Source organism: Crocuta crocuta, unplaced genomic scaffold (assembly GCF_008692635.1).
Source record: "Crocuta crocuta isolate KB4526 unplaced genomic scaffold, BGI_CrCroc_1.0 scaffold96, whole genome shotgun sequence".
NCBI lineage: Eukaryota > Metazoa > Chordata > Mammalia > Carnivora > Hyaenidae > Crocuta > Crocuta crocuta.
This window is the reverse complement of record NW_027531522.1, coordinates 9,027,531-9,044,680: the sequence shown is the minus strand read 5'-3', so window position 1 is coordinate 9,044,680 and position 17,150 is coordinate 9,027,531. Positions and strand designations below refer to the sequence as shown.

Below are 17,150 nucleotides of genomic sequence, written 5' to 3'. Positions count from 1 at the left end.
ACAGGCTATGGCGTAAGACCAAACAGATTCCAGCCTTGGCTGTGTTACTACTTGGATAACTAACCTTTCTAGTCCTCAGTTTCTTTTTCTGTAACAGCATTAACCCTGAACGCCATAGGGCTGGTACACAGATTGAACGGAATAACCAAAGTAGGGTTGTTAGCTAACTGTCTGTCATGTGATAGTCACTTGAATACATTCTGTATGTTATAATTTAACAAAAATTTATCCAGGCATGAGGTGAGATTAGAGAAAGACTTGGAGGCGGAATCACTGTATCAGCTAAAGAGCTTTCATGAAGTCTCGATGAAAGGTAAGAAATCAGTTGTTCATTAAGCTCCAGTAAAGACAGTTCATATTTGCATGGTGGCTCATGGTTTTTCAAACCAGTTTTAATGAGCACGTAATGATTTTATCTGAAATTCCTAACAACTCTATACAGTAGGCGAGAATGACTGTATCAGGCCCAATGTAGAGATGAACAAAGAAAGTATGAGTGCCCGGGTGGCTCAGTTGGTTGAGCATCCAGCTGTGGCTCAGGTCATGATCTCATGGTTCGTGAGTTCAGGCCCTGCATCACTCACTGGTGTCATCGTCTGTCCCCCTCTCTCTCCGCCCCTCCCCTGCTCACATTGTCTCTCTCAAAAACAAAGAAACATTAGAGTTGAGCAAAGTGAGGCTCCAGAGGGCTGCTGGGCTTGCATCTCACTTGTGAAGGGCATATTTGAGGCCACCCCCCAATCTCTGTCCATCCCCCCATCCCCGGCCCCTTGCTCCTAGTTCTGTATTCTTTCCACTGTGCCTTGTTGGGCAGTTGAGCCCGAAGGCACTGAAATAGCAAGTGTTGAACACCACCCTCATTACTGTTCTGTCCATCTATTGAGGGGAAAATCACCGCAGCAACCTGAAAAAAAAAATAAATGAAGCAAAAACTTTTTCATTTAATGTGAGGCAAATCTGATGAAATCTAATATATTAACATCATTAGACATCAGCTGAACCGGAATAAAATAAGGTCCCGCAGAGCATCACATGTTTTTCAGCTGTAATTAGTTAGTCTTTCGAAAACTTTTCGTACTGGTGACTGATAATCTATTTGATTTATTTTCCTCCAAACTCCTAGTCATCAGCTGAAAGGAAGTGCTTACCTTATCAGCAGGAAGCACATTGATCTACTGAACTCATAACAAGGAAGAGTTAAAAGCTGCAGCTAAACCTAGTTACTTGTGAAGATAATTCAAATCTTTTTCATAAAAGGACTTTGCTAACACTGGTTGATATTTTTTCCTTGGTCTAAAACAAACAAGTTATAAAATTTCAGAATGCACACATAAAAATGAGGCATAATCTATGTAGGTTCCATCCCCAAGGTTTTAAGTTGTTTTTAAATAAAAAAGCTCTAATAATAGCAAACCAGCACTTGAAACAGTGAAATCACGGGCACAAAGTTTTTAAAGCTCTCTCTGTATTTCCCTTCAACTGCTCAAATGTAGTCGCTCCTTTACACTCGGCATTTTCCTGGAACTACTTTCCATAAACCAATACCACTGGGAGGGAGCGCTGTCAGCGTGGAACTGACGTGTTCAAAGCCCACTGAGGCTGCAAGAAAAAGAACAGAGAACAGATCCAAACAGGAAATCTTCACATCCTTATCCTTACATTTCTGAGGGAAACACCTGAGCAGTCAGTGGTCAATGTTAAAAAGCAGCTGAAAAGCCAAAATACAGTAAAAGAATAAGCTTTAAACACAATAAACCATGATGCTCCACACACTTCATTAAAATGACTGATGCATATTTTGTTTCATTTTAAGTTAACATTAAAAATGTTCTCTCCGATACCTTGAGAGGTGCCTCACTGGCTAGCCCAATTCCCCTCTGCCGTGCTAGAGGGCAGGATGTGGAGGCAGTGGGGTCGCAGGAAGAAGTTGCCAACGAGAAGTCTTCTGGTGGGGCAGGTGTGATGGAAAATGGAAACGTAGGAGCTCAGGGTTTGGGGATGGTCCAACCCAAGCAAGGCCGAACTGCTCACTACAGAGGCCTCACTTCTGTTTCATCTATGAGATGCGCGATAATGTAGTTAAAGCAATTCTGACCAGAAACATTTCAGGACAGAGGTAGGAGGGAGAGGTAGACAGGAATGTCAGCTCCCTCCATGGCTCTCCAAAGGTGACTATGACATGTAGAAGAACCACAAAAAGTCGGCAATTCCTGGTCTGATTTTACCAGTTAATTTCTCAGTAGTCTGCAAGTGGATGCTGTTCTCCTGGGATGCAGGAACAAGGCAAATGGTAGATCCCTATCCTACTAAGAGAAAAAAGGAAAATCTGATCACTAGACTCTCCGGAGACAAGGCTATGGGTAGAGCTCCTAGAATCCATCTGATTTTACGGATCTGATCTGATCTGATCTTAGGGATGTGCAAATTGGTTTCCTGGGGGATTTTGTTGGTTAGCACAAGATCGAGCCAGCACAGACGAGACCAGAGAAGATGATCAGGTAACAGAAAGACCGAGGAATGTGACATTCTCCTGAGAACAAAGAAAGAAGAAAGAAGACAGAGCATGGTGACTCTAAGAGAGGAGAAAGCTGACCAAAGCGGCAGAAGCCTGTGTACGAGGGTGAAAAGTGTCCCCCAGACATCACGCCTACCTGGAAAGTGTGCATGTGACCTTATCTGGATTCAGGGATGTTATAAGTAAAGATGAGGGTCACGTTGCATTAGAGTGGGGTGAAAGCCAATATAATTGGTGTCCTCCTAGGAAGAGGGAAATCTGGACACAGACACAAAGAAGGAAGAAGGCCAGATGGAGACAGAGATTGGAGTTATGCATCTAGAAGCTGAGGGAAGCCAAGGGTTGCCAGTGACCAGCAGAAATGAGAAGAGGTAAAGAAGGATCCATCCCAGGAGCCTTTGGAGGAACAGCCCTCCTGACATGTGCAGTTTAGACTTCTAGCTTTTTGGAAGTCTGAAAATAACTTTCTGTTGTTTGAAGCCACTCAGTTTGTGGTATTTTGTGACATGAGCCTTAGGAAAGCTCATCTACTCCCACTGTTTTCCTGATAGACAGGGTGGCCAAACTCAAAGGCAGACACAAAATGACAACCACTGCGAGTGTAACATCTGAAGGAGTGTGGGGTTCGTAACCTCTCCCTGCTCCTTCTGGTATTAATTATTTCCCATTTATCACACTGAGGTTCAGATAATGGTTAGTTAAGGATAAGGTTAGAAGACTGAAAAAGTTTGTTTCAGTCTGTTTGGGCTGCCATAACAAAATACCACAGACCGAGTAGCTTATACACATCAGGAATTTATTTCTCACAGTTCTGGAAGCTGGAGGTCTGAAATCAGGGTACCCTCATGGATGGGTGAGGACCTTCTTCTGGGTGGCAGACCTCAGATGGCAGCAAGAACTCTTAGGACTAATCCCAGAACCCCTCATGACCTGATCACCTCCCAAATGCCCCACCTCCTAATATTATCACCTTAGGCAGTAGGTTCAATGCATGCATTTTGAGAGGACACAAACATTCAGGCCCAGGAAAGTCTACTGTTGAGGAAGCTACAGACAGACTTAGGGCTCAGTATCACATTAGGAGAAAAGCAAAGCCAAGAACTAAAGATAATGATTTTTAGCACCAAGGAATCAGTAAGAGTTTAAAAGTTTTCCCCCTTCCATAAGGACCACATTGCAACTCCAGACTCTGAGATAATCATGTGTCTGACTGATTTCCATACAGCAGTGGAGTTATCTGTTTTCAATGGTAGGGACAAAAAAGAGAGAGAAAGAATAAAATCATACCATGAAGTTAATGACCTGGAAAACAGAGGCAAGGAGCTCAAACTCGAGTTTGTCCACAGTTATAAAATGACTTTTAAATGACTATGTAAGATGTCATGGAAACATTCAAAATTAAGAGTATCGTAGCTATCTGACTCTCTGAGATATCCTATAGCTGAATATTGAAGTATTTCTCCTTAGCACACCATTAAAGAGAAATGAACCCAATGGAGCCATATTTAGGGACTTTTCACATAGTATAAATTTTAATTTCCTGTACATGAAAGGATAAAAATCTTTCATTTTGACCCAGAGAAGTATAGCCAATCTCCTCATCTTTTCATTTTGATGAACTATGCGCTTTTTTTCTTCCTAATCTACTCATTCCAGCCAAATTAAACAACGGTTTCCTAGGAGCAATTCTTCACTTACAATTCAGGAGAAGTCACTCACTCACTCAATCCTTTTCTCTTCCACATTTTTTAAATTATTGAAGATTTTTGAACAAAACATATAAAAATAGTATAAAATATCTTCCAAGGAAATGAAATGAGACCAAGGCAACTGGACTCATTTCCTCCCAAAATATATAAGTCGTCCTGCCTAAGGCTACTAATAGNCCCCACCACATAGGCAAAGACTGAGGGAATGTGTTCTCTTGATGTGATTTTCCAAGTTCAACACTCATACTTCTATTTAGAAATATTCATTCTAATCCTGCTTTCTTGTGAGGTAATTGTTTTGGTCCTCAGTACCCTCACAGGGAAAAGCTCAGAGCCTCCCCCGCCTCCCCCCAGGGCTTTGCATCACCCTCACGAGCGACCATTTCTTTCTCTCTCTCCTTCCTCAGCCCCCAACCTTTCCTGCACAGTGAGGGTGCTTCACATGGACAAACGGGCAGGTGTGGGAGGGAGCACCATGCCGAGGGTGGTCGTGTCCTCTAACCATCCACGCCCTGTGGATCATTTTCTGTGATTATACCGAACCGTGCAGTGCACTCTCAGGGCAAATGCTGCTCCAGGCATTCAGCACTGTCAGGCAGTTTCCCTGCAGGAGGGCAGAACTTTCTCGGCCCTGGGCTCCTACATTAACCAAATCAGGTGTTCCACTCTGTCCTCCATTGCTAATCTCTAGTCAAACCAAGCTATTTTGGGGGCAGCTATCATTTTACTCTTCACCTTAATAGAACTCCTCCTGAACACTAGTGTGGGCAACTAAACCACGGGAAGAGATTAGAAGATCTCCGTGGCCGATCCCAGCTCAGAAGCATATGATTCCATCAACTGTATGTAGCAATTCCAAAGCAAGAGTACTTTCTAAATGAGTAACAAAGCACATATTGTGTGAAAGGACAAATAACATCAGCTAGTTTGAACTAGTCATTTGCTAAGTAATATGCTTCCCCCCATTACTGCTACTTGAACCCGAAGAAAAAAGGAATTGTGTAATTTAGTAGAGAGGTCTTGGAGCCAGAATATTATTCACTTGGGAAAGAGTGTATATGTTCATTTTAAAACATTCATTATCCTCAGTGGGAATTTAGTTACCAAATTACCTGCTATAAACTCTGGCCATCTCTGCATTGCAATATAACTTAATCTTTTCTGCAATGAAAAGTCATGGGGAAAACTCACTTGCTAAATAGGCAGAGTGCAGCTGTTTATTCTCTCTTTTTTTTAAGTTTATTTATTTATTTTGAGAGAGAGAGAAAGAGAGAGAGAGAGAAGCAGAAAGGGGCAGAGAGAGAGGGAGAGAGAGAGAGATTCCCAAGCAGGCTCTGTGCTGCCAGTGTGAGAGCCCAATGGGGGGCTCGAACTCATGATCCTTGAGATGATCACCTGTGCCAAAATCAAGGGTTGGCTGCGTAAACAACGGAGCCATCCAGGCACCCCAGAGTGTAGCAATTTAAAACACAGCCTTTGGGGTTGTACCCCACACAGTTCTTGTGTCCTATTCCATCACTTATTGGAATTGTGAGTTTGGGGAATTTGCTTAATTTCTCTACGACTGCTTCCTCTTATCCGTGGTTTTCTTATCCATAATGTGCGGATGATGGTGCTCATGTCAGAGAATTATTGGACAAAACATGAGATAATATTTAAAGCACTAATCAAAGGGCTCACCGCATGGTAAACATCATTTTTTAAAAAGATAACATCAGCATTTTCAAAACAACATCAACATTTTTCAAATCATTACTGGGTCCATCAATAATGAATGAGATGTCAATTGAATTAATGCACGAAGCATTTAAAACATATTTTCGTTCATTCTTTTTATGGCAATGTGGTTTATTTTTATCATAGTGTCTTAAAATAAATTTAAAATTACATTACATTGAAGTGTAAAATCTATGTATTATTGAGCTTGTGAGTAGTCTCTGGGTGTAACTGGAAGAAAAAAATCAGGGGCAAACTATAGTAATGTCATGACTTATATAGAGAATATAAAATTTTATTAAATCTTCTAGGATGTAGTTACTATCCTACACCAGAGATTCATTCTTTGTCGTGTGAATCAATCCCACTGAAAGCTGGTGCTAGTTTCTCTGAGTACACAGCAGCACACAAATAAAGTAAGTCTTTGGATAAATAATGACACAGACGAATATGGCAATATTTAAGTAAATGCTCAAAAAGAGAAACCTCTGGGGACAAAACTTAATGTTCGACACAGAACATTGAGTTTGTTCTGTGTTGGGTTGGTCATTTCTGGCAGCCACCAAATTTGAAACTGCGAAAAAAAGAAAAAGTGTGGTTTCTTTTTTCATGTTGTACGAAAATGTGTGGAATCCCCTGGAAAGTATGTGCAATATCTACCAGGGATGTTGTTGCCGGGGAACCAGAACACAAATAGAAGATTCAAGAAAGCCCTTCCTTTGGCCCAAATCTGAAGGACTATTATAAATTGTGCAACATACGATTTGGGAAGGTCATGGTTGTTTGGGGGTTAGTTTTTTTTTTTTTTTTCTTTTTATAACTGTTTTGAGAGGAGCAATGGAAATAGAACTCAAAGTTTTTCAAATAGTAGGCACATGGGAATTAGGATGCAAGCCTCCGAAAAGGCCCTCCCTGGTTGCAAGACTGAGAGCCAACGTTAAATGAAGGTCAACTGTGTGTACATGTATTTTCTGTTGCCAAGGAGGCAAATAATGTCAGGATTTAGCTCTTCCACTCATTCTGAAATGTCTGCATGTGTTTACCGCTGTCTCAGATTACAAGGACCTTGCTGGAAAAGTTCTGAAGCCAATGCAAAAAGACAGGAATGATTTTTTAGCAAATTATTATCCCGATTTAACAAATGTGAGTTAATGTATAAACAGGTTTTTTTTTTTAATTAGCATCATCCATTAAGAGCTTCTTTGCAAAAAAGATATAGGAGAATTTGCCACAAATGAAAATCGGACAATGTATCATAATGCAGGAATCTGCAGCTGGTTCTATACTAAGACTGTTCACTTGCTGGGGGTGAGAAAAGTTGACAAAGCCTCGCCGGTGGTGACAAAGACAAAGGTTCAAAATACCAGACAGGCTGAACTAGCCAAGGTAAGCAGGAAAGGATATAACACATATAAATGTAAAAGAAAGACTTGTCAGGGTTTAGGGAAGCAACTTTCAACTTAAGCAGAACTAATGTTTCTTAAAAGCCTCTCTTTGACTTAAATTTCTACCCAAACCGGCCAGGATTGATCTTATGTCACACTAAAGAATAAGACAATCACAGGAGTCTAGGTTTTTACCCATTTGTCTTTACCAAGAGATTGCTTACTGACTTACTGAATAAAAGACCCCTTCTTGATTATCGGTGAGGCTACCTTAAAGGCAGACTGGGACAGGTGTTTTAACGAGTTTCTCTCTGTGACATTATATCTATGACCGCCCAGCAGGAAGTAATGCTATGAAAGCAATTCGTCACCAGCAGAGAGAAAGGCCTCTGCCTGACTTGAGGACCAGACGGTGTGATTCACATCCCCGCCTTGTGAGCGTGCCCTGGATCTTTGCTGACCACAATTCATAAAATCACTTTCACTGTGAACATCATGCCTCCAGGCTGTTGTGAATTTCTTCATCATGCAGAGGCAAGGCTCAGGAAGGACCACAGGAAATAACAAGTTCTTGCAAATGGTGCTTATCAGTTGATATTGGACCACATCCCCCAACCCCACCCCTGGCTGCTCCCTGTAGCTCAGTGTTTCCCAACTGTTTTGTTCATTATTTAAAAAAATTTTTTTTAACATATACTTATTTCTGAGAGACAGAGAGAGAGNTCTTCATCATGCAGAGGCAAGGCTCAGGAAGGACCACAGGAAATAAAATCCAAGTTCTTGCAAATGGTGCTTATCAGTTGATATTGGACCACATCCCCCAACCCCACCCCTGGCTGCTCCCTGTAGCTCAGTGTTTCCCAACTGTTTTGTTCATTATTTAAAAAAATTTTTTTTAACATATACTTATTTCTGAGAGACAGAGAGAGAGAGGGTACAAGTGGGGGAGGGGCAGAGAGAGAGGGAGACACAGAATCCGAAGAAGGCTCCGGGCTCTGAGCTGTCTGCACAGAGCCTGACGTGGGGCTCGAACCCACAAACCGCGAGATCATGACCTGAGCCGAAGTCGGACACTTAACTGACTGAGCCACCCAGACGCCCCTGTTTGTTCATTATTGCCCTTCTAGGGAACCTTCCCATATATTTTTTCCCAAGTTCTCTGCCATGGAATGTTAACATTACAGATGTACTATATGTTATGTATGATACATATCTGAGCTTTATCTCTTAAGTACAAGATTTTTTCCCACTTTCCCAAGAACCAATTTTCACGCCCTTGGGGTAGACATTGAGAAGCTGTGCTCTAGCTGAAAAACTTGCTTGTTATAAAACTTTGGTGCTATCCCAAGCCTCCCTGCTATTTGTCTGACAGATCAATTCTTGCTCATTCTTTAAAAGTCAGCTTAATGAGCAAAATGGGTCAGGCAGAGAGGGACAGATACCATATGTTTGCACGTATAGGAGGATTAGGAGGAGCTTGACAGAGGACCATGGGGGAGAAGAAGGGGAAAAATAGTGGGGGAGAGGGAGGGAGGCAAACCATGAGAGACTCTTGAATGCCAAGAACAAACTGAGGGCAGATGGGAGCGAGGGGGGTGATGGGCATGGGGGAGGGCACTTGTGGGGATGAGCACTGGGTGTTGTATGGGAACCAACCTGACAATAAACTATAAAAAAATAATAAAAAATAAAAAAATAAAAGTCAGCTTAAGAGGTGCCTGGATGGCTTAGTCAATTAAGCTCTGGCTTCAGCTCAGGTCATGATCTCATGGTTCGTGAAGTCAAGGCTCACGTCAGGCTCTGTGCTGACAGCTCAGAGCCTGGAGCCTGCTTTGGATTCTGTATCTCCCTCTCTCTCTGCCCCTCCCCTGCTCACACTTTGTCTCTCTCTCTCACAAATAANCTGTGTCTCCCTCTCTCTCTGACCCTCCCCTGTTCACACTGTCTCTCTCTCTCAGAAATTTAAAAAAAAAAAAAAAAAAACATTTAAAAAATGTCAGCTCAAGTACCAAAGCTGTCTGGAGAGCCTCTCACACTCCCTCAGGCTATCCACTTCCTCTACTCCCAGCATATCATGGATTATGTATTTCTTTCTACAGTTGATTTATTTGTCTGTCTCCCTTACTAGATGACTAACTCCCTGAAGTCAGGGATGTTCTCTCCTTCTTCTCTGTTATGGGTCGAGCTGTCTCCCCTGAAATTCATATATTGATGTCCTAACCCACAGTATCTAGAATATGACTATATTTGGACATAAAGCCACTGTAGAGGTGATTAACTCAAAATGAGGCCCCTAGGGGTGGGTCCTAATCCAGGCTGACTAATGTCCAGATGCAAGAGGAAATCTGGATACATGAATGTGTGCTCACTGAGGAAAGGCCATGAGAGGATATAGCAGGAAGGCTGCAATCTGCCAGCAAGCAGAGAGGCCTCAGGACCCAAAACCTTGATCTTGGACTTCAGGCCTCCAGAACTATGAGAAGTAAGTTTCTTTTGTATAAGCCCATCCAGTCTGTCGTATGTTCTTATGGCCATGCAAGCAAGCTAATAACACTGTCTATATTCTCAACATCACACCCAGAACCTGGTAGTGAAAAAATATATGCTGGTTGGTTGGTTGGTAGGTTGAATGAATGAAAAACATGATCTTGATAAATTCCTGCTTACAGAGGTTGTGTGCAACCACTGTAACGTTATGCACAATTGCAAACAGCCTGTTCTTTGGAAAGCAGCCCCAGGTTGCCTCAAAAAGCCAGGTTTGGGGCACCTGGGGGGCTCAGCCAGTTAAGCATCTGACTTTGGCTCAGATCGTGATCTCGCGGTTCCTGAGTTCAAGCCCCAAATTGGGTTCTGTGCTGACAGTATAGAACCTTCTTGGGATTCCCTCTCCCCCCCCCCACCCCTCCCCTGCTCTCTCTCTCTCTCTCAAAATAAATAAACTTTAAACAAAACAAAAAGCCAGGTTTACTCACCCTCACACACTAAGAGGGATGACCTACCATTCGCATATAAGGCAAATGGTAATATTATCACAAAAGATAAAACCCTTGTCCTCAAAGGGTAGACGGCCAGAAACCCCAGCACCCATACTCTAAGTCACAAAAGGAATAAAAGATTACCAATGAGAAGGAATTCGCCTGAGAGACCCAAAGTAAACAAAGACCATTGAAAAGACCATGTGAGGGAAAGAGAAGTAGAGGGAAGTTCGGAAAGAAACATTGCTGATCTCATGGAGGTCCTTTGCCAAGGCTCCAAAAATACATTTTTTAAAAGCCCTTTCATACGCTGCTACATGCCCCCAGGTACTCAAAGAGGCCCTGGCTCATGTTCAAACCAAGCCAGCCATGGAGGACCTTGATAAGGTTGTTTAAATGTTTCCCCCCAGCGGGTTTCTGAAAACCCTCAAGCTTTGGGAAATCTCGTTCACAGCTAAAAAGAAGGTAAAATGGAACCAGCCTCGGTTGGAGAGGCTGATGTCATCCATCTCCCCAAAGAAAAGGCCACACTTTCCTTTGTGAAAAAGCAGGGTGACATCACCGCCCGATCACATGCCACTTAGCCCTTCCCCTGCTACCCCTGGCTGAGGGCTCCTCTCCTTTCGCAAATGGCACTTTTTCACTCACAAAGCTCCCTGTCCCTGTCAGTGTGTGGGGGTCCACTGTCCCCGGGAAAGAGGGCCCCTGGGAGGGACTGCCCGGAGACGTGAGGGGTGGACACCTCTGGCCGGGAAGCCTCTATTCACACAGCTTGCAGAGACTTCTGCATCCCTGATAGAGGCCCCCGAGGCTGAATTCAGCCCCCCGGACAATGCTGTCAACACTGAATACTGTGAACCATTTAGCTGGGCAGGGCAACTGTGGCCACTTCTTTCTTTCCATGGTGGGATTCTCTTTGATGGTTTGCATAAAGGCAAGGCACTGCGGTTTAATCTCCCATCCGCAGAGCCGCTTTAAACTTGGACCCACAAATAAAGCCTGATTGTAGATCCACGTTCTCAAAGCAAATAGGAGATTTGTGCAGTTGACAAAGAAGCACATTTTGGAAACAGGCTTATTTACTAATTGCCAAAATAAGTGAAGTGTTGGGGGCAAGTGGGGGGCTGGGGTTTTCCCTAAGCAGCGATGCTCAGGAAATGATGCGAGTGTTGATTCTGAATACTCAGTGAAGGACGTTTGGGGGTTCTTACTGCACAGTTTGGAAAAGAGCTAGGGCACAGGGGCAGAGAGCCTGAAATGAGGCATAGGGAATGGAAAGAGCCTCGGGGGTTTAAAGGCACTTCCCTCTGGCCAGGGAAGGAAAAGGAACCTCCGGGCTAGTGTCAGGCTGGGTGTCCTGGGCCCCAGGCATGTGACCCTCACTCTGAGACCTAGGTCATGAGGGGCTGTGCAGAGACGAACTTCTTGAAATACCGTCACATACGCACACATATGTGCACAGGCACACTCAAGGATGCATCTATTGTACTTGAATACTGAGACCAGTTTTTAAATGTGCTTTGGATTTTGCATTTGTTTCTTTCGTATTTATTTGTATTTCTATCATGTTGCTCTAGTGCTTCAAGGTCTTAGTAGAACTCCTTTCTCTGAAATCTGAAGGACTTATGGGACAGAGAGGGTGTGGCCCCATCCCTGCCTCAGCCCCGAGCTGTGAGTGACCCGAATGCCATGGCCACAGTCGGCTCTCCAGCATTCTTCCCCTTGACCCTAGACCCCGGCCACCCCAAGCTTTGGGTCCCTCATACGTATCCTGAGCTCTCCCACCACAAGGACCTTCTTCTACCGGGACTCCCTGTCAATCTCCTATTTGCTTACGTAACTCCTGCTCATTCTTAGATTTTAGTTCACAGGCTCTATTCCCACGCAGGACTTCTCTGACCTCCTGCCCACAGCAAATTCCCTTTCCTTTGTCCCCGTGGCCCTTATCACACTTTTGATTTTATGTTGACTTGTGAGCTCCTTGTTTGGTGGCTGCTTGTCACGGTCATCTGTAAGCTCTACAAAACCAGGAACCAGGCCTGTGGGTGGGAGTCACACACCGGCTCCAGCCCCGGCGCGGCACCTGGCCCAGGACAGCAACCTGGAGTATCTGTGGACTGAACACACAGATGATTGTGAAATCAGATTTATGTCTTTGGTCTATCTCTGCTGGGCAAGAAGGGTGGGGAGTCTCTCGCATCAAAGGACTCTTACCTGGCCCTCCATGTCTTTGCTGTTGACCTCGCTCCTCAGGCCATCTCAGGCTAAAGACCCTGTCAATGCGGAGCTGAAACTGCATACGTGCAGCTCTGTGTAACTAGAGTATATGAGAGTTAATTTTGCACTGATCTAGGCCGCTAACAATCCCCTTCCGGAAGGTGTTTCCCAGGGGCACCTGGATGGCCAGCTGGTTAAGTATCCTGCTCTTTATTTCAGCTCACGTTGCGATCTCATGATTCACGGGATTGGGCCCCGTGTTGGGCTCTGCGCTGACAGCTCAGAGCCTGCTTGGGATTCTCTCTCCCTCTCTCTCGGCCCCTCCCCTGCTAGCACTCTCTCTCTTTCTCTCTCTCTCAAGATAAATAAATAATCATTAAAAAGAAAAAAGAAGATTCTTTCAAAGTGCAATTTATATATAGTGGGCAGCGTAGAGTTAAACAAGCAAACCAGAAAAAGTTCAGTTCTGGTCCCAGCCATCAAAATTGTGTTGTACGACTCTGATTCCAAGCTTAGCAAAGTTTTCTGCAATTGGGAGAAAGTTGTGAAATAGTAAACAGGAAAAGAGAATAGACAGAGGGTGTCTTTGACCTTTCCAAAGGAAGACAGATTCAAAATAGAGCTAGTAGGAAAAATTCTCCCAACAAAAACTCAAAGCTTTCAGCGGAGGATTCAACCATGTCTTACAGGTCAGCTGGAAGACTTCAGTGATACAGTAATCCAGTGTAGCCAATAATGTCCATGAAATCATACTTTTTAGTGTGGCCTTGAGGCAGGACAGCCAGAACAGTCTGGAAGGGAGAGGAAGCAGCCCACTGAGCAGAAAGATGTAACCAGCAACAGCAAAATCACTGCTCCTGAAACCCTCCCTCCATGAGGCACGGCAGAATTCCTTAGGGAGGTTTTTTAATCAGCAATTATCAGGGTCCCACCGAGGATTAATGGAATCCTATCTCTGAAGGTTGAAACTCAGGCATGGGTTCTCTTTAAAATTCCCAGGCTATTTTAAAGAGTGTGTAGCTAGGGTTGGGGCCACTTCCCTAGGCCCTGAGCCTCCCAGTTACCATCTCTTCCTTTCTACCCTCTGTCTCGCACAGAACTATTTTCTCCTTTGGATCCCCAAAGCACTAAGGTTCTTTCCCACAGAGGCCCCAGTTCATATCCTCCTGACACGGAGAGACTGATGAGATTTCCTGCTGTCAGTCTAACGAGACCTTGAAACACCGTACAAGCTTTCTCTAGTCGCTAGAGGTGCTGTCTTTCTACCATTTATCTTTCTCCAGCCTTAACATCTGCCCTCACCTTGCTCCTCAAAGTGTGTACAGAGTGGCAACATCAGCATGACCTGGGAGCTTTTTAGAGATACCTCAGCCTCCTGTATCAGACTCTGCATTTTAACAAGGTCTCCAGTGAGTCACACACGTGAAAGTCTGAGAAGCACTGTCTGGAAAATATCCCCAGATCCTGAAGATCTGGGTCATTTCTCAAGACATTCCTGTTTCTTCTAGGTCTTTCCACGCTGTCTCTAGTTGCCTTCGAATCACGCCATTTCTGAATCACAGAATACCGGAGATGGACTAGATTATACAGATTAATCAATCCAGTCCCTTCACTTAACAGATCAATAAACTGCCCTTCCAAGGTCAAATCTACCCACTTGATGCAGAGAACAGTCCAGAACTCCCACAGGCTTAATTATCATAGCTCATTCGCTTCGGGAATTCATAATGTGTATTTCAAGCTATAGGTAGCTCTGTGGATTACCGCTGAATACTTAAATGCTGAAAGCCCCACACTTGCATTTTTAACAGACATACACTCTGTCTCTGGTTCATATTAACAGAACATCTAACATTCAAGTATACAATAAGGGTACATGCTTATGAATAATGTTACAATTCATGTAATAAATGGACCATGATTTTAACAACCCTCAAGAGTCAACCACCATACACATTGATGTGTGCTCACCTTGGGCTCACCCCTGACTTTGAGAGTCAGGCCACAGCTTAGATGTATGTCTGTGATTCCTGGTATAATATTACAACTCTACCGGTGGCCCTAAGCCCTTGGGTGAGGATTGCTACTATAATATTCACAAGGAGTATAGTTTTTAAAAATGTTTTAAGTGTTTCTTTATTTTTGAGAGAGAGAAAGAGAGACAGAGCATGAGTGGTGGAGGGCAGAGAGAGAGAGAGGGAGACACAGAACGGGAAGCAGGTTCCAGGCTCTGAGCTGTCAGCACAGAGCCCAACATGGGGCTTGAACTCAATGACCGTGAGATTGTGACCTGAGCCAAAGTCAGAGGCTTAACAAACTGAGCCACCCAGGCGTCCCAAGAATCTCTATTTCTAACAAGTTCCAGGTGATGCCGATGGTGCTCTCGGGGAACCACATCTTGAGAACCAGCCCTCTGGGGCCTACTCCCTTTAGACTGGGCCACATGAGGCCAGTCTACAAGTTTCAGAACTCTTGTCAGACGTGCGTTTTCATCTTCAGAGGAATGATCATTCCTACCTGCTTCCTGAAGCGCCAGCTCGTAGATGGGTGGCCCTCCTCTGTGTGGCAGGTACAACACACACTGGCTTAGTGCGCGTGAGTTCTCTACTCCTGCTCCCCTCTCGGCCCGGTGCTTGCCCTTCCCCTTCTCTGTCGGGTTGACTCATTCTTGCCCTTGTATCCACACCATTCCTTCTCTGCTAATGTCAGACTAAGCCTGGAAGCTCCTGCCATTCCACTCCCCCGGGAGACTCCAATGCCACTTTGCAATTTGCTTGCCGCCCACCAGAACCTCCACTCCGCTCCCCTCCTTTCTCTTCGGTGATTTACTGTTGCACTGACTTCGGTAGATCTCCAAGGGCTGTCCTCTCTTAACCTTACCAGGATGAACCCTCCCAGAGCCCCCAGTGTTTGAGGAAGGTTTCCAAGGCCTTGCACCAGATTATGACTCAGACCCCATTATTTTGGGGGTGTCATTTCCAAAGCGAGAGCTGGAAAAGGAAGAATTCTTAGTCCAACAGCAAGCGTATAATACAACTAAGATCAGTACAGGGCTTACCATGAACGAACCACTGCATCTGAAATCCTCTCTCATGGTGACCAACCCCATCGGTGTGGAACAGCACTTGAAGCTTGGAGCCTGTGGTACTCCCCGAAGGCGGCATATCTGTTCCACAGTAGCGTCCCATCCGCTGGGGGCCGTCATAGAGCTGAAATCAAGGAGAAACTTCCCAGTGTGAGAAACTTCATGTGGTGTGTCTGGTGAAAAAGTAAAGTCTGCTCATATATCAAAAGCTGTTCCTGGGCTGAGGTTAAGGGTAGATCTGCCAAGGTGGTTTGAGCACAGGAGGCTTACCATAAGAATTAAAAATAGACGATTATATAGAGAGAGTTTTACAGGTGATTCCTAAGCCCAATAAATCTGGAAATCCAAATATGAATGTTTGGTTTTAGGTCGGCCTAGTGAGTTCCCTCGAAAGTATAATCCAGGCACGGAATAAGAAAATGGTGGGCCAGATGAGATGTGTTCACACATTAATGACATATAAGAGATGCTCATTGAATATCAGTCTTTCAATTGAAAGATATATATTTTTTAAATAAATACTAACTATAAAAATGTAGATATTTTAGAAAGCTATGTAAAAGGTAAATATAAAATTTAATTCCACTGAAGAAAACCACTGTAAGCATTTTTTTAATACCCGAAGTTTCTCTTGCCAACATTTTTTTTCACTGCTTGTATATGTTTACATATTCATATGTGTCCAGGTACATATGTGCATGTATACATTTGGGCTCTACATTTAAGTGTGTTCCCTATTTATTTCTAAGCAGATCAGCAACTACTCAGTGTAAACATTTTTAATGGTGGCATAAAATACTACTGATACTCTGTTGTTGGTCATTTCAGACGTTTCCAATTTTTTGCCAATATGAATATTTGGTATTTCAGATGTCCCTCAGGAAAGATTCCTGTAAGGGGAATGAATCAGAGAATAGCATCTTTTATGGTTCTTGATCTATATTATTAAGTCTCTTACCAGAAAGTTTATACCAATGTTTATCAGCAGTTTACTAAAATGGGACTTTGGCAATTACAACGGCTATTATTTTCTTTTAAGTTTATTTTATTTATTTAGGAAACAGAAAGAGCACACATGCACGCGTGCATGGGAGAGGGGTCGAAAGAGAGAGGGAGAGAAAGAATCCCAAGCAGGCTCCAGGCTGTCAGTGCAGAGCCTGATGTGGCGCTTGATACCACGGAGGATGAGATCATGACCTGAACTGAAGTCAGGAGGCGGATATTGAACCTCCTGAGCCACCCAGCCGCTCCATGACTGCTGTTATTTTAGAGCTGATACTGATAGGGAAAATTTGTTTGGCTTTGTAATTGTCTCAAGTTAATGTACTTTGAGGTTGAAGGTTTTTCATGCTTCCTGGGCAGTTATATTTCTTCTCTTGGAACTTTTCTGCTGAGGTCTTTGCTCACTTTCCCACTGAGGTATTTGTATATCCTGTTGTATATACTTCATCTGCTTTATTTATTAATTTCATCAGATATCCACCTCTAAACCAAAAAATAAATAAATAAATGTCTCTGCCATATCTCCTCAATCAGGAAAGATCATGA

At 43.7% G+C, this 17,150-nt stretch overlaps 1 protein-coding gene across 1 annotated transcript in view; it reads right to left on the bottom strand.

Annotated features, from left to right (window-relative positions):
• Positions 1-17,150, bottom strand: part of CUBN (cubilin) — a 298,802-nt gene that overhangs the window by 179,389 nt on the left and 102,263 nt on the right. Inside the window, exon 28 of the mRNA XM_077772461.1 lies at positions 15,576-15,726. Within this exon, the coding sequence (XP_077628587.1) occupies positions 15,576-15,726 (151 nt within the window). The remainder of the gene's footprint in view (positions 1-15,575; positions 15,727-17,150) is intronic.